The sequence below is a fragment of the Solea senegalensis genome, linkage group LG20 (genome assembly GCF_019176455.1).
Source record: "Solea senegalensis isolate Sse05_10M linkage group LG20, IFAPA_SoseM_1, whole genome shotgun sequence".
NCBI lineage: Eukaryota > Metazoa > Chordata > Actinopteri > Pleuronectiformes > Soleidae > Solea > Solea senegalensis.
This window is the reverse complement of record NC_058039.1, coordinates 6,187,204-6,204,537: the sequence shown is the minus strand read 5'-3', so window position 1 is coordinate 6,204,537 and position 17,334 is coordinate 6,187,204. Positions and strand designations below refer to the sequence as shown.

Genomic DNA, 17,334 nt, shown 5'->3' with positions numbered 1-17,334 from the left:
CCGTTGAGTGGCTTTTTAAGAGAGCCTCGTGTGGCCGTTCAGGGAATTGCAGCTTTATTGAACTGACACGTCGCTTTTTCCCGAGGTCACCGCTTGGTTCGCACTTTTTCTACATAGCGCATCTGAAAAGTGCTCCCTTTTGTCGTACATTACGGTACAACTTTACTTGTGTCTCTACTTGCAAGTCTCTGCTCGGTCTTTCGTCCACAATCAGCCTGAGAGCGGAGAAGAAAACATGTCCACACTCAACAGAAAGATCGTCAACACTCCATCAGCTCCGGCTGCCATTGGTCCTTACAGGTGAGTTTAAAAACATGATGTTTATCTGCTCACTGTGATGTGTTCACACACTTTTTTTTAAATGACTCAAGCCATCGGGGGGTGCGCCGCGATCAATGTTCGTGATCGATTAACTCACCTGCTCGACTCGACCTCATGAAACAAAGTCAAAGATTAACTTTTAACTGCAGAGCAGAGAAGAAGGTTCAGTGGCACAACTGTTAAACATGGCAACTATCCGTCGACAGTTTCCTTACACACCTAAAGCTCCTGTTAGACAGGGAATATACAGGTAAGCAACAGTGTGCTGTCAATATACAGTATACTATATAATCAATATATAATCAAACCTGATATTAATTGGCAATAGATCTGCACTTTAACCCTCAAATCATTTCCTAACTGTACACTTTTCTTTCACTAACTAAATCCACTTAATCTGAATAATACAAAATCATGAAATAGCTTATTTACATTAGATATTTATTGTATTCTTTGATTAAATCTGTACCTTTTCTGAAACAGAAAGGAGTTCCTGCTCTGACAAATGAATTGTCAGTGGGTGGAGTCATTTCAGTTTGCTGACAAAGTGTTTTTAAGGAAGACTCCTCCTAAATTCCCCTTCATTTCTTTGAAATATTTCTTCATTTAAAAAAAAAAGAAAAAATATGATGAAATAGGCAGTGAAGTAAGTTTCGTATTTGTCATTTCCAGGATTTCAGTAATAAGATACATCAACAAGTTCCTCTTTTAAATAGGAGATAACTGCATTGTTTTTAATGGCATCCATGTCATTTGATCCAGTGACTCCAAATGAATGCCAAATTGTTCTTCTGCTCTGTACAAATAGGGCATTTATATTTTAAATCAGGCTTATATCTTACATGAATGATCAAAAATGAAAAGATATTTAAAAAGCCATTTGATGCACATACTCGAAATAACAACAGATGTGATGAGATGTGAACATAACTTTTACTACATATTTTAGTTTTCCTCATATTGTGTAGTATATATATACAATACATTCCCTATATACTGTACATATAGAAAACTATGAAGTTATATTATCATAAGTCTTATTATGTAAAGTGCTTTCAGTTACTTTATGCTGTGATTTGGTGTAATTCAAACGAAAGTGATTTGATTGATTTTGTAATAGCCCATCTTTAAATTTTGTAAAATTACCAAAATAATCTCATGTTAATTGGGAATATTCTACATTATATAGACTACATGAACTGTTTAACTCATACAATGTAAGGACTGCTTCATGGTCCCACACAACTGAGTTGTTGTCATTGTCATTGTCATTGTCATTTTCAGCCAAATTTCTCGGTTGCCAGGTTTTGTACGCAAGGCTGCAAAAGTAGACGTGCAGTGTTTACCGTGTTTCAAAAACAAATTGTATTTCAGAAAATCAAAGCAAGTCTCAAGTCCTCAAATGTGTGACTTAGGTCAAAATTGTCAGGTTGTTTGTATCTCATATGTCGTGTGTATGTGTCTTGTGTCCTCAGCCAGGCAGTGGTGGTGGACAGAACCATGTACATCTCCGGCCAGCTGGGGATGGATGCAGCCTCTGGTCAGCTGGTAGATGGAGGAGTCCAGGCTCAGGCCAAACAGGTGAAGCTGAATGAGGAGGATGATGATTATTGTTGAACTCCAGATAAGAGGACATTGTCTATCCCTTTGTTTCTGTCTGAGAGTGTTATTATTCCACAACAGAACCAGAAGTAATTTCCATTTTACACAGGCACAACTGAGGCTCAAGATTTATATCTTAACATTATAAAAGGTTAAATCCTATCTGCGATGTTGAACATATAGCCATTATGGATGATTAAGGATGTAAATTTAAGTTCTAATGAGGGATGCATAATAAAGGGTTAAAGTTAGATTCAATTAAAAAAAAAAGAATATTTTATTAATTTTAATTTAATATAAATTCAATTTGATTAAACAAATTGTCTGCTATAATTAAAAGTCAAGGAAGGACATTGACGGACTCTCTTCTTTCCTCAGGCTCTCGTCAACATGGGGGAGATCCTCAAAGCTGCCGGCTGTGACTACAGCAATGGTGAGACTGTAGTACAGTACATGTAATACAGTAAGAATGTTCAGTCAGTGTCTCTGCTGCTCACACTGTATGTTTTACACCAGGGTTTCTCAATCCGGGTCCTGGGAGCCCATACCCTCCATGTTTTAGATGTCTCCCTACATGGAGGGTAATGGAAACCCCGTTTTAAACCGAAACTAAACAAACTCTCTCTGTGTTTCAGTGGTGAAGACGACTGTGCTGCTCGCTGATATAAACGACTTCAACAGTGTCAACGAGGTCTACAAGACATGTAAGTAAATGTACACACATTCCTTTATATATATGTAGGTATGTGAGAAAGCCTGTGTGCAACTGGGCAACTGATGAATTTCAACTTATCGCAATCTGGTTAATGCTTAAAAGCAGCCACATGGGGGCAGCGTTTAACCAGGCAAGAACTACTGTTAGACTTTGCTGTTCTCAAGTTTGTCAAGATAATGAGGACAGTGTTTTGTTCTGTTTTTCCATTGCTAATTCCTTATTTGGTTGGTTGATAGAGGTGTTTGAACTCATCACATCATTACTACTTGTCGCATGGCTGTGATTTCTGAAGTTAAGTGAATTTGAATTTGTCTCTATTTCAAATAACCCAGAGACATGCACTTCAGTGTCCAACTGCTCCAACAGAGAGGACTTGTTTTTTGTTTTTTTTACTTCTAAAACTAAAGTATATTTTATATCAGAAAATTACTTTTGATATTTAAGTAAATGTCATATACTTTAAGAATTAAGTAATATTATAAAAGGTTCAACTTCTACCAAAGTCATTTTCTGGTGAGAGACTTGTACTTTTACTCAAGCATCCCTTTAAGGTACTTTATACAAGACTGAATTGATGCATTATAAAAACTAAAACATGAACTATAAATTGGACATTTAGTAATTATAATGCTTGTGATTCATTCAGATAAATATTTGTTTTTAATGTAACTTTTTTTTATTCTTCTTTTTTATAAACCGTTCATGATTTAAAGTAGCATTTCCTTTAAAAATAAAGTTCAGTACACAGTTCACTTATGTATTTAATAGTGTAAAAGGCTGTATTAATAACAGTCGCCCACTGTAATGGAGGAGATGCAGTGGCTTCTGTGTCAGTGACATCTCTCAGAAAATGACTGCCGCTCACTGACAGACGGGCTCACTCAGCTCTTCCTCTGCTGTATGAAAGCCGGCTGCTGCTGCTGCTGCTGCTGCTGCTGCTGCTGCTGCTGCTGCTGCTGCTGCTCTGGTCATTTCCTCCTGCATCACAACAGACTGGTGTAATGGAAGCTGCAGAGCGCAGTGAGTCGTAAACGGACACCCAGGTGTAACGCGACCCCTCTCAGTGAGCTTTGCTGCACGGACCATTGACTCTGATGCAGACCTGAGCTTGGTCCCTACTTCAGACTCTCCCCAACCCTAAACCACAGGAAGGGAACTTTCCCTGACCTTGATCAGAAGAAAGGTGTCCACTGTGATATAGTCATGTCAAGTTTTCAGGCTGCTTGTCAGGACTCTCACAGTAAAAAAAAAAAAAATTATCTGGTGACTTTTATTGAGGCGTAGAAACGTCATTTGTAAGTCTGCCTTTTTATATGCAGTGCTTTAGACATTTATTAAACCACCACTCAAAGCCACAGAGGTGAATTCAGTTTATTTGACAATTAAAAAAGTTTTTTGAAAGATTCCTAAAATATTTGTTTTCTTCTTTTAATAAATGTGTTCAGCACTGTATAATGTTTTGTTGTGACTTTTTTGTTTGGTCTTTGTGAACAAAGCTGCGTCGTTCATCTGAAAACAGGCAGTACTATCAGACCTGACCGTGGGAGTGTTTGTTTTTATGACGGCAGTGCAGGGTTGGGCGGGGACACGAGGCGTTTATCCCTTTAAACTGCTGAACAACTGTGTTTATTGTGTTGTGGAATTAACCACCACTGAAACTTTTCGTGGGTGCTTCTTGTATTTTCAGTCATACTCTCAACGTGTTTGCAGCTGTCTGGCTTTGTTAGCACAGTGCTGCTGTTACCTCCATCTGTGTTGGCATAAAACAGATCACTTCCTGTGTGCAGTGTGTGAATGTCGCCAGTCGACAAGAGATACTGAGAGAGTCGTGTGGAGCATGTGCTTAATCTGCATTGTGTGACCATTTGACAATAGTTTGATATTTAAGTTTTGAAGTTGCACGATAACAGATTTAACGTTGCATTTAACTTTTAAATTGAAGCTTCAAAAGTCATAGCATCCAAATGTATTATTATTGATAACTGAAATTTATATTTCTTGTTTTCTCTCCAGTTTTCAGCAGCAACTTTCCGGCGAGAGCTGCCTACCAAGTTGCGGCTCTGCCCAGAGTAAGTACAAACACTAAACCTGTACGCCAGTGGTGTCAAACATATGACCCGTGGGCCAGAACAGGCCCACCCGAGGGTCCAATCCGAAATTTTATTACATTTTCTCTATACGTATCTTCCATTTTCAGGGTGGACTGGTGGAAATTGAGGCGGTTGCTGTTGTTGGTCCTCTCTCTGACTCTTGACTAGCCGGCCACATCGCAAACAAATTATAGTCAAACCACCGAGTGGTCTCACAGTCGTCCTGCAAAAGAAAAAACAATCTGCCATCTTTCTTTTTGTCATAGTCAGATTTTTATTGTTTGTCTTGGATGGTTGATTTCTTTCAGTATTATATACCAATGGGAATCTTTCTCTTAAAATTGTCAACCATAGAGAAGCTGTTAAAACCTACCAGCATTTAGTTTGTGATTTATTTCACATTTAACATTCAGTAACAGATAATCACATTCCCCTGCCTCAGTGGATACATTCACTGTCTTATATTAACCTCCTTTTGTGGCATTTCTGTCTTAATCTCTCTAATAAAGACATCATTGAACTGCTGTTCTCTGTAATTATCAAATCATCTTATAACCTATTTGCACGTTGACTTTCCAGAGAGAAATCATCACACACCAGAGACAATAAAAGATCTCACATATTTAATTGGTACTTTACTGATCCGTAAACTTACAGTGAGCCAGCTCTTCATATTCTTTACAAACACAGTTGTCAAATCAAAGCCAGCTCCAAAAACAGAAAAAATATTTCATAAATCAAATAATATATTTTGGCTTTGGTTTATTTAAAATAACAATTTTATAGAAAACTACAGAATGAACTCTTGAAGTTAGATTAAAGACATCTGCTATTATAAATATACTCTTGATAAATAGACATTTGAATGAATAAGATAATCTGACATGATTGCATCCTCTGAAAATTAACACACCCACTGAGAGCTGAAGAGCTCAGTCTATCTAGAGTTATTATTTTTGTAGCCGTACACAATAAAGAGGAGAAGAAGGCACAGTGGAGACTGAAGAACCCTGACTGAAAGTGGTTACCGCAGGGTCTGCATCTTGGCAACAAGGTCATGTCTGTTTCTCTCTCACGCACACGCACACGCACACGCACACGCACACACACACATACACATACACACAGTCTTACACATACTTTTACTCATGCATACAAACAATTAAGACACGTCCAAGCAAATAATCTGTGCAGTCATTCACATGGTGCTTCATTCACTGGGAGCTGGAAGTAAATTCAAAGAGAGAAACATGTTCAGAAAATGTCACGACTGCACAGAGAGTGTAATGTGTGGATGTGAGATTCAGGAAAGTACAGCTGAGCTCACCTGGTTCCGCCGCCGTACTGGGCTCTGCATCAGTCGCTGTGCTCTCTGCTTTTTCTGTTGAGGAAAAAACACAGGAGGATTTGTACATATGATAAAGAGACATAGTTATATTTAAAAGTCTGATTGACCTTGGGCTCACTGGTGAAGTTTAGGACATTAACCATTAACCACAACATCTCCTGAAGCGTCGGGTGTCGACCTTGATGTTTTTATTTGCACCGGTCCATTTTGTGTCGGCACAAGAATCGATTCTCCTTCATTGGTGCCGAATACTGTTACCTGAAGGTGAGTTAAACCAGACACGCTTGTTGTATGTAGATTTGTGTGTGTGTGGGTGGGCTTTGAAGACTTGAATTGTGGTTAGGTTATGGTTAGACATTAACTGGTTATGATTTGTTTAAGTCAATGCAGTGTCCTCAGAAGAATAGCTGTGTGTGTGAGCTTGAAGCAGTTTATATAAGCTGCACAGAGTTTCCCTGACACTCTGTTCCATGGTCACTGTTTATTCTGGTTTCATTGAAAAGTTTGGATTTAATTTTCACAGCTTAAACTACATTTTACAAACTACTCTACAAAAACAGCAAAGTACTGAAAAAAAAGACCAGCACTGGTATTGATTCAGATGTGAATGGCACCTGACCCCAATCTACAGTCAGTCAGACAAAGCCCAGAGTGTTGTTCCACATCTCTCTCCCCTACTTCCTGTCATCTTTCTTCATCCAAGATCAGGACTAATAACGGAGTCCCAAAGTAGAAGAGACAACACATTGTATTGCATATTGAATTGATTTGGACTGAGTCTGTTTCTAAAAACATTCATTATTGAGCCTGTAAATCCAAAGGTGTTAAATTCCAGCACTGACCAACATCTTGCTATCAATGAGATGCTTCATTTTCAGTTTCCAGTTTGTGACTGGAGATTATCTCAGAAAAGCACAGCGGCACACCTGACTGCTAACAGAGCCAGAGCTGCCTCATCCAGCTTAATGTGACACTCGATCCTCTCTCTTCATTGGCTGTGAAATGGAGGCAGGAAGGCTCAGCGGGCTTGACATCGTTCGTCGCCCAGCGGCATGCCCTATACGTGTTGGCATGCTCTAGTTTCTCTGTGGACTCCAATTGCACCTTAATGACACTATGGTAACAACAAAATCTTTGCAGCAAACACACACACACACACTTCACACTGACCATCCAAACAAGGCTGTGGTCAAGCTTGAACTGAGAGTAAGCCGGTAAGACAACAAAGGTGGTTGAAGTCAAACGAAAACAAAAGTGGAGGAGAGGGATTACACGGCACGTACTCAGGAGTTTTAACCCTGAGCAAGTATCCTGTCTTTAAGGGTTAAGTGTGTAACATGTATAAGGTTTTTTTTGGTAGAAATTTAATACACATACCCATATATGTGTTTGTTTACGTGTATATATGCTTTAAAAATGGTTTGAAGCCACCATAATAAGACTTGAGGCAAGTGCCTATGGAGGACACCATCTTGCAACGCCAACTTTCTAAAGCAGTCGAATGGACAAACCAGTCAGATTGTGTGTTTTGGGTTATAAAGCAAAAGCTTACTACACAAACCAAGAACAATAATATCCTTTCTGGTATTCAGAGGCCACTGTAGTTTTCTAGACATGCTTGGAAAAAAGAAAGGGGAAACAAAAGGAGTTCCCCATTTGTCAAAATCTGCAGTCTCACCATTTGACGTCACTAATTCATACACACCCTACGTTTAAAACTGGAGCAATAAATGGCTTATTAACTATTTTGGGCTCACTTGAATTGACACCTGCTGGGACACGTGTACACTTCCAGGAGGGAGAACTAAGTAAAAATTGAATATAATGACATTAATGAAAATTGTTCATTAAGCCACCATCGTCTGATGAGGTAAAGTGATATATATTGAAACAGATTGTTTGAGACTAACTAAATAATTAGAGGTGTGACTCATAAACACATTCCTGTGTTCACCCTGGTGTGTTCATTAAAATCCAGTTGTGTGTGTGTGTGTGTGTGTGTGTGTTGTTGGATACGCCTGGTTACTGCCAGAGACTGGGGAGGAGAACACATCCTGTACCTGGATGTTGTGGCAGCCTGTGTTCATTGGGTCACCACACAGGAGGCGGAGCAGTGCTCAGGTTACTAATGGTCAATGAAAAGGAAAATGGTACATTTTGTCCCTGATGAGTTCCTCATCCCTTAATAGGACGTATTAATACTGTGACTTTTGTTGTCTACTCTTTGCAGCAACTGCCCTTTAACAACAGTTCAATTGATGCAGATCCTGATGTCAACCTAAGCGTCATCCACATGCAACTGCAAAGTGGGATGAGGGGGGAAAGAGACATTTATAAAGTGTCACTGTTCTTTTGAAAAGCTTTTCTCTGAACCATACCTTGCTCTGGAGCCGCAGCTGCGGGCTCTGAGGAGCTCGCTGCTGTCTCAGTGGTGCTGTCTGCTGCTGCCACTGGTGCTGTTTCTGTTGTTGTTGCTTTTTCTGCCACTGCAGCTGCTGGTGCTGTTGTTTCCGCAGCTGGTGCTGTTTCTGCAGCTGGTGCTGGTGCTGCAGCTGGTGCTGCAGCTGGTGCTGGTGCTGCGTCTGCAGGGGGACTGGCTGCTGCTTCAGGCTGAGGTTCCTCCGCCGCCGGCGGAGCTGCAGTAGTGCTGTCTGCAGATGTGGCTGCTGCAGCAGGTTCATCCACAGGTTTAACTTCACTGCTGGCAGCAGGTGTTTGGTCCGGAAGAGTTTCACTGTCCTCAGCTACATTGCCATTTTCATTGGCTGCCCCTGTCAGGAACACAGCATTCAACACGTCATCCACAAAACAAATTGAAACAAAACAAACATATGAAGCTTGAAATCTTTCCCATATATTTTTATTTTATTTTTGCTTCAGTCTGACAATGAACTGAAATGAAAACTTTAGTTTCAGATTTACTGCAGTAAAATGTCGGCTACAGAATTCATAATGATCATAATCAGGTCAGTTTCATGACTGATGGATTTCACTTTGAAATTCTGCAGATTTCACTTGCAGAATGTTAGGCTGTATGACTGAGATATTTTGCATTTATGACATCCCCTGATTTGCATTATATATTTAAGAACCTGGCTAGTATGAAAATAAGAACCCGATGCCTGTGAAATGGATTAGGATTAAATTCAAGTGTCCAACTCTGGACTTAAAATCCTACCAAGTTCACCAAAATAGATGAGCTCAATAGCAACATATAGTTATCTAAAAGAAACCTGTTCCTCCTTGAAATAGCTGGTTGAAAAACAAAATAGACATGTGCTGCTGCTGCTGTTGCTATGTGCAACAAGTGACAAAGGGAGTTAATAATTATATAAATTCTTGTTAATAAACATTAACAGCGTCTTAGCTCTGTGAACGGGTTGCTATGTGTTTAGAGATATAATGTATCACTTCCTTTTGCAATGCAAATCCCTTTTGAGACATTTTGCATTTGTGTAAATCACAGACTTCATGACATGGGCCTGTGTCTTAAGTTTTCTTGAAGCACAGAGGAAAGTGGATGCCAAAGACATTTAGGAACTTGGAGCTGGGAGGAATATCACTGGTCATGGTGAGGTACTTTGAATACATAAGATGTCATTTGCAAACTGGGAACATGATATTGCTTGATATTTGTCAATATCATGTCAATGTTCTTACACACACACACAGACATGGTATGGTATAAGTATTATATGAGTATATGTATTATTATATCATACTTTTAACAATATTATCATAAACATTTGTTCAACTGTTTTGCTAGAATACGTGGGTCAGTATATGATTTGCTGCTGACCAGTGACTGACAGTCCTGTGGGGTTAAACTAACACGTCCTTATATGAATATACTTTGGTTAATAAATGTCACCCTGTTTATTCTGTCTTGTGCGTGACAAGGATCAACTCAGAGGAAAAAGAGCTGCATGCAAAAATAAGAAAAGCTCCTGAGAAATTTCCATCTGACCTCTAAGACAACAATTACCGGCACACTCAGTGTTAGGGTTGGACAACAACCACAACCACAACAATAACAACAACAGTAGCACACAAGTAGCACAAGTCAATGCACTGTGTCTCCATATTTTTATGACAATAATATGCATGTTTAAGGAACACTAGAAGGAAATACAAAAAGGAGAATCTTTCAAATGCTGTTCATTATAAATAGACAATGTCCTGCACATACTGTATTTATAAGCTCCTCTTGTGCACTAGAGCCAGGTCATCTCTGACCTCCTGCAACAAGGGAGGGTCTAAAGTGGCCTCTCCATTTCCTACTGAAACTGTAGACTGTTACCAAATCTGCTTTCTTGTTGCCGTCCCTCTTGAGGAGGACAGAGCCAGAGACCAGTGTTAAATAATGTCAATAAACTTTCCCATCCTGTCACCGTGGAGCTGTGGCTCACTAAATGTACAGCAACCAGATACTGAAGAAAGAGAAACACACCAGTGGTCATTTGCATGCAGACTGTGACACTGCTATCCTTGTCAGAATTATCAGATGAAAGTGGTCACATACAATTGAATCGATGTTTTAACTTTATATGGAGACAGCAATTGACTTCCAACATGTCCTCCAACATGTTATGTAATATTCTGATTATTTAGTGAAATTAAGTACTTAGTATTTGAGTGTTTATTCCATAATTGTGAAAAAGTAATGAGCATAAACATTTATACAGTGAAGCCAGAGACATCTTATATATATACAATAAAAATAAAATAACATTAAATGAAATGTAATGGAAATGAAGTTGAATTAAATTAAATGAAATACAAATTGTGAAACTAAAGATGCCTTGATTAATTTTTGTATAGACACATAGTACATTGTTTCCATGCTTTTTTTGCCACCATTATTTTCAGAATTTTCATGTAACCTAATACTTTGTGTTTGGCCACTAAAAATAGCTACACACGCAGTTAACTTGTATCTATAAGTCCAAAACGTCATTATAATGTGCTATATATGTTGTAAATCTTACGTCACCTGTGGTGCTGGCTCCGTTGCTCTCCTCGGGCTTAGAACTCGGTCGAGTCGTATCTACCGCTGAAGTTTGGGAACTGGTGGAGCATCCCATCCTGTCCTGCGCTCACAGAGACTGGATGGTGAAGTTCAGAGTGAACAGGTGAGGCTGTAGCTGCACTGGTGACGTCGAGCATAGATATCGTCTATGTGAATGAAGAGGAGTCCTCGCAATGAAGAGCGAATCCCTGGGAGGTAAAACACTAAGACTTTGTCTGCTTGTAAAAAAATAAAAAATCCTCTGCTCCTGTGCGTAATTACGCACCGCAGTTCTTCCTCCAGCGTCAAGGCGCTCACGTCGCGTTTGTCAGTTGCTAAATGGTGTTTTTGTTGTGTCCTAAAACATAAGCTGTTACCAAGAGGCTGTCACAGGGACAGTAGCACATTATTCACTTAGTGCGCAGTGGCCACCTTTAGGGGCGGAGAAAGTGGTGCCAGCATTTAAAATTAGACCAAATGCCAAGGTGACGTTGAGCAAGAAAAAACCCCCACAATTAATTATTTAACTACTACCCGACAAATTAAAACTGTCTTCCACCAGGGGGTACCCCGTATTTGCTATGCATTCAGAAGAAATCACTTCAATTAATTGTAGCAGAGCTACAACTTATTTCAAAATAATAATAATAATAATAATAATAATAATAATAATAATGGTAATAATAATAATGATGATAATAATAATAATAATAACAATAATAACAAACAAACAAACACTGAGAAATAAAATGTTTAGTTGTTCAAATTTGGGGAGTGGTGTCACACAGTATGAAGCTTCTGTACTAAAGAAGCTGAACAAACTACAAAAATAGAAATACTGTAACAGACATTAAAAGTTTGAATTTTACAACTAAACACATGATCTCGCATTAACTACTCAACAGTATACGAGGCGATTTTGGCCATTTCGCACCAACAGTATTTGAACGAACTTGCCCTAGAGCTATTGTGTGATAAGGTTAGGATAAAAAGTGATACATTGCGCGAGAGAGCCCGGCAATGACTGCGTGCAGTCCTTGTTCCTTGAATATTATTATGGTTAGTGTTAACGGGCAGTCAGCGGTGTGCGCAATAGTCTTCTGCGCAGGCCCTCGGATTGATACCGGCGCAATGCATGATGGTCCTTCCTTTCTCTCCGAGGCCATATTGGAGTTATCTCACAGTAAGACGAGCTCTGCGTTTTCTTGATAAAATTCACGTTTTCTATCACATTTTGACATTTCTTTTCGTCCCACCCGTTAACAAAACACTTCTCTTCCCCTTTCGTCGTCCACAGGTTGGCCGGTCAGGACTTAACCGCAAACATGGTGGCCGCTAAGAAGACGGTGAGTTGTGCGGGCGGCTGGGGCCGGGGCACACGCTGCTTCACGTGGACGAGTTTATCTGTCAGGGCCTGCTAACCAGCGCCGCTAATGTCTTTAGAAACCAATCTAAAACCGTTAACATACACAGTAAAGCGTGCGGTTGTTGCTTTAATACAATTATATAGCCGCTCGTGTCTGTTTCTCTGAAATTGCTGTGTACTCGTATGTTTTTCTGGCTTTAGAAGCCTAGCTAATGCTAACTTGCTAAATGTAATGTACAGCAAATGCCAGTTTAGTGACATTTATTCACATAGTTCTACGCCAAAATCGCACCACACTGCCCTCTTTGTGTCCACTTGGTTTATCTTTGTATCAACTTCATAAATGTCTGTTTTGCCTGCAACAGTAGCTGTTAAATTCGTCATATTGGATGATGTGTGTTTTATTCAGAAAAAGTCCATGGAGTCCATCAACTCCCGACTCCAGCTGGTGATGAAGAGTGGCAAATATGTCCTGGGCTACAAACAGTCGCAGAAGATGATCCGGCAGGGAAAAGCCAAGCTGGTCATCCTGGCCAACAACTGCCCTGCTCTCAGGTAAGACGCCATAGACCTCTGTCTGCATCATTAGGCATAACTTTGCTTTAAGAAAGCGTGTAAATGATGTAAGTAGAGTTGCAATGATTACAGAATGAAACGTCAACTATTTTGATAATTATTTGGTCAATTTATCACTTGTTTTTTTATTAATTATTCTAAACGTTCAAATGTTTCTGCTTCTTAAATGTGAATAGTTTCTGGTGTATTTAATCCATTTGAAAAAGAAATAAAACTGAAACAAGACATCTGAGAACATCATTTGGGAAACTCAACATTTCAATCAACATTTTCTGACATTTTTGACTAAACGATACCATTAGAGTTAACCAAGAAATAATCAAATTGTTAATTGATTATGACATTAATTGTTAGATGAATTTCCAGATGGAAGGAAACCAGCCTGTTACATACAAAATCATCAAATCATGGGTCTGTAAATAGGAGACTGCTCCATGAAATAAAAATAATTTCTTATGTACATGACATGTATTTGTTGTAAAGCTTCTAACCATGTGTGAATTGGTGTCATAATATATAAAACAGACAAAGGTAATAAATGCAGTAATGCAACATTATAGAAACAACTGTAAAAGCTCAAAGAACAACGAAGTGACAGACTCACAACAGTAACGCAAATTTGTTTGTTTCTGTTTACACTTTGGTAATGCCTTTGTTTTTATTTGTTTACTCTGATCAGATAAAACAGTCTTTTTCAATAAATATGTTTGATTAAATAAGTACAACATCTTTATACATATTATATTTTAAAGTATAGGCTGAGGAAAAGTCTGACTTCTGGTTCACTGGTAATGTCTGATTTAAAAGGGAGATGATGGTGGTATTGGTTCAGTTAAATGTGTTTTTTCTTTTACAAGCAGCTAATAGAAACACACTTGAATAATAATGTAAATCACTTTAATATACAGAACATGAATGATATGTTATTCCCTAACATTGTTGTTAGCTTGATTGAGGGTTTTTGAAAATTTACATTACATTGACCTTTGTGTGACATGCATATCAGGATTCACAGTGGGGGTAAATCCTCAAATATCTTCAACTGTTACAAATGAGTTGGACATATTGTGTCTGTTGGGGCAGCATGATTTGTCTGCACATAAACGATGCAGTTATTTTTATTGTCTGTCCTCTTGTATTCCCTTCTTTGGCTCATTTTCTTTGCCTCTGTTTTATTCAGGAAATCTGAGATTGAGTATTACGCCATGCTGGCCAAGACTGGTGTCCACCACTACAGTGGAAACAATATTGAGCTTGGCACAGCCTGTGGCAAATACTACAGGGTGTGCACATTGGCTATCATTGATCCTGGTGAGTCCCTGTTTCGATATCAGTATTTATGTGAAGTGCCACTAACACTAATCCTATTGACAGCTAAAGATAAATTCCAGTGGGTCTACGCTGGCATATTAAATGGAGTAATGGAGTTTTACATATCCAAGCGTGTTCCGGATGCTGTCTGGTAGCAAAATTGATACATGGCTATTAGCCTAGGGTTACTAGTACTTGTCTTCGTGATGTACCTGAACATCAGTTAAGGTCTGCAAACACAGACTGAAGATTTCAACCACATCATATTAATTCATAGATCAAATGAACCTGCTCATTTAAAGTATTCTTGTACCCCACTTGCACAGAGAAGAAGCCTGTATACAAAAGAATGTGGCACAGACGTGTCAAAATTGAGACCAGTATGTTTTTTTTAGACTGAGAAGAAGAGAGTTTATGTTTTATCAGCTTAAACATTTTTAAATGTTAAAGGATGGCAGGAGGACTAAGAATGGTGCTTGTCAAACCACCTTAAACTAATGAGCTGAAAGGGGCATTTTCCATCCGACTGTGGAGGTGGACATACTTCAATAAGTCGATTCTCCACGAGTGGGACAATAGCAGTATTTCAGTGAAATGGGTAGCTGAGTTACAATGGTAGCTTGACATTACGTTGCATTTAATAATTATCTTTAACAGATGTAAGATGGGCTGGAACTTTACTGTCAAAATATTAACTACTCTATATTCTCTTAACTATGATAAACTTAAATATGTGAACGGTTTCCAACATGTATTGGTTATGGGTTTTTTAATTTGCATCAAAGCTGTTTTAAAAGGGGAGCATTGAACTGCAGCCTTTGTGGTTTGCATGGTTACAAATTTAGATAAAGTATTGTCCATTGCATGTTGGATGATTTAAGTGGATGTTTTTGTGCTGCAGTATTTATAAAATTTTGATCCACTAACCCTTTCATGTTTTCTTTTTCAGGTGATTCTGACATCATCAGGAGTATGCCAGATCAGCAGCAGCAGGCTCAGTAGAACTGTTTCCCCGCCCCCCTTGTCATAAATAAAGTCTGAGTTAACAGTTGATGCAACTCCTGTCTTCATTTATATTTATATATACTGACTGTCCTCAACAATGGTGTTGGTCCTTCAAGTGTCCACCAGAGAGCAGCAGCAGCAGTGCGCTCTTTTGTTTCCTCAGATGACAGTCCAGTCTTCCTGTGTGAGGGATTTTCTCTTCTCTCTTAATTTGTAAACAGCAGTGATGGAAACTATGTTTTTAAACCAGCTGTGACTTCTGTCACGTAGCATGACAGGATTATCAGTTCATGTGTAGGCGATCATGATCCTCCCAACTGTCTGCTCTTGTTCACGTAACTGTTAGAATTACACAACTGGTATTTGAGGTGTTGTTTTTTTTCTTTTCCCTACATAAACCTTGGAGATGATCATCTGCTGTATTATCTGCAGCATGTTCACTGTAATTGAGCGAGGACACTGCAGAGATACAGTATTAACACCCTTGGCCATTGATGGTTGTCTCTGGCGTCCGTTACTTCCAGATTTAAAGAGTCAAAGGATGTCTAAATAAACCAGTTTATATAAATTTATTAGAATTAGAAACAAATGTTTAGTATCTGTTATCCCTCCAGTCCTCACTACTCTTATTATGGTAAATACTCTTATTAAGGTAAATGAATGCTTAATGGTTCAAAAATAATTTACAAAGTACATCTTAAAGAGCAGAAAACAACTGAAAAGTAAAATGTAAATGCAATAATGGAAATACTTGAACATGGGCACAAAATAATTTTATAAAAGTTGAAAGGCCTTTGAGGATCTCAAGGTATGAACAGATGAACACATCTTTGTCTTAACTTTGAATCAGCTAGATTAAGTGCCTCATGAGTAATTTAAAGAACATTATAGTTAATTTCTCATGTGAAGAGTTTTGACATAAATCACTTACAGACAAGATCAAATTTCATTAACTACTATACATTAGTTATACTCCTGAGTCTGTTGTATAAACTGTCCATCTATCAAGCAGTTTGTCCCACTTTTCCCAATCACTGCCTCCCTGTGTTTTTTTTGTCTGTTTCCCTATTAAATCATGTCCCATTGAACCACATCGAATAAGTACTGTACATACAAAGATGAGACAAAAACAAATGGAATGAAAATGGAATTAAACTAAATAGAATTCATTTCAAGGGCCATTATACATCACATTTTAGTTTTTGTCTCATACCAAATCAAAACATCTCAGGATACATTAAATATATGGCTGAGACATGACAAACTCATACATATTCATACATATTCTCACAATTTTGACAACGTGAAAATAGCTGGGAAATCACAACAAGCAGTCATAGTAAAATATTATAGTGCATGTGCAAACTACTATTAGACGATTACAGTTTATAGTTGTTGTTTTGTTTTTTTAAAAAGTTCCATTAAGCTGCATCCATTAAGCATTACAGCAAAAAAACAAAAGAAAAATTTGTATGTGACCCAATTGTATTTGTTCTCTTTTCTTTGTTTGTCCTGTCCCGCAGGCTGAAAGTAGGTGAGTGTGTCTGTCTGGGAGCTTGCACCATCAAACTCGAGGTAATGCCAGCCTCCATTTTGGGGTTGGGTGGATAAATCCTTGCTGATCTGTCAGCATGTTGATCTGATCTGCAATGAGCTCAGGACGCGACAGTGAATCTCTGAGGGCAGAAGGAATAATGCACATTAGCACAAGACCCATCGGTCAAAAAAGTCATACTATAGTATGTCGTCCAAAATCGGTCAAAAAAGTCATACTATAGTATGCCATCCAAAAAAAGTCATACTATAGTATGTCTTCCAAAATCACTCAAAAAAGTCATACTATAATATATTGCCAAAAATCACTCAAAAAAGTCATACTATAGTATGTTGCGTCCAAAATCCGCACAAAAGTCATGCTATAGTGTAATAATAGTCCAGTCACCACAAAAGTCATAATAATATAGTATGTAGGTCAAAATCACACAAAGTCAT

The 17,334-nt window shown here is 38.5% G+C and overlaps 4 protein-coding genes across 5 annotated transcripts in view; 3 read left to right on the top strand and 1 right to left on the bottom strand.

Annotated features, from left to right (window-relative positions):
- Nucleotides 1-182: 182 nt before the first annotated feature.
- LOC122786755 (2-iminobutanoate/2-iminopropanoate deaminase-like) lies at nt 183-5,253 on the top strand. 2 transcript variants are annotated; one of them, XM_044053221.1, is made up of 6 exons: nt 183-300; nt 1,797-1,902; nt 2,302-2,356; nt 2,559-2,627; nt 4,652-4,707; nt 4,836-5,253. In XM_044053221.1, exons 1-6 carry the CDS (start codon nt 236-238, stop codon nt 4,890-4,892), a joined length of 408 nt encoding a protein of 135 aa, XP_043909156.1. In that variant the 5' UTR covers nt 183-235; the 3' UTR covers nt 4,893-5,253. The 2 variants fall into 2 exon arrangements, with proteins under 2 accessions (XP_043909156.1, XP_043909157.1); XM_044053222.1 differs by lacking the exon at nt 183-300 and adding an exon at nt 458-571.
- Nucleotides 5,254-5,336: 83 nt separating this feature from the next.
- On the bottom strand, nt 5,337-11,497 carry si:dkey-284p5.3 (uncharacterized protein LOC557830 homolog). The gene is made up of 4 exons (XM_044053220.1): nt 11,070-11,497; nt 8,455-8,847; nt 6,056-6,109; nt 5,337-5,952 (listed from the first exon to the last, which is right to left on the bottom strand). The coding sequence occupies exons 1-4, from the start codon at nt 11,158-11,160 to the stop codon at nt 5,939-5,941; spliced, it is 552 nt and encodes a 183-aa protein (XP_043909155.1). The 5' UTR covers nt 11,161-11,497; the 3' UTR covers nt 5,337-5,938.
- Nucleotides 11,498-12,185: 688 nt separating this feature from the next.
- On the top strand, nt 12,186-15,388 carry rpl30 (ribosomal protein L30). Its single transcript, XM_044051967.1, has 5 exons — nt 12,186-12,267; nt 12,382-12,430; nt 12,860-13,005; nt 14,207-14,337; nt 15,287-15,388. The coding sequence occupies exons 2-5, from the start codon at nt 12,410-12,412 to the stop codon at nt 15,337-15,339; spliced, it is 351 nt and encodes a 116-aa protein (XP_043907902.1). The 5' UTR covers nt 12,186-12,267; nt 12,382-12,409; the 3' UTR covers nt 15,340-15,388.
- Nucleotides 15,389-15,439: 51 nt separating this feature from the next.
- LOC122786803 (brevican core protein-like) overlaps nt 15,440-17,334 on the top strand; it is an 8,824-nt gene continuing 6,929 nt past the window's right edge. Inside the window, exons 1-2 of the mRNA XM_044053299.1 lie at nt 15,440-15,483; nt 16,866-16,917. Coding sequence (XP_043909234.1) covers nt 15,440-15,483; nt 16,866-16,917 — 96 coding nt within the window. The remainder of the gene's footprint in view (nt 15,484-16,865; nt 16,918-17,334) is intronic.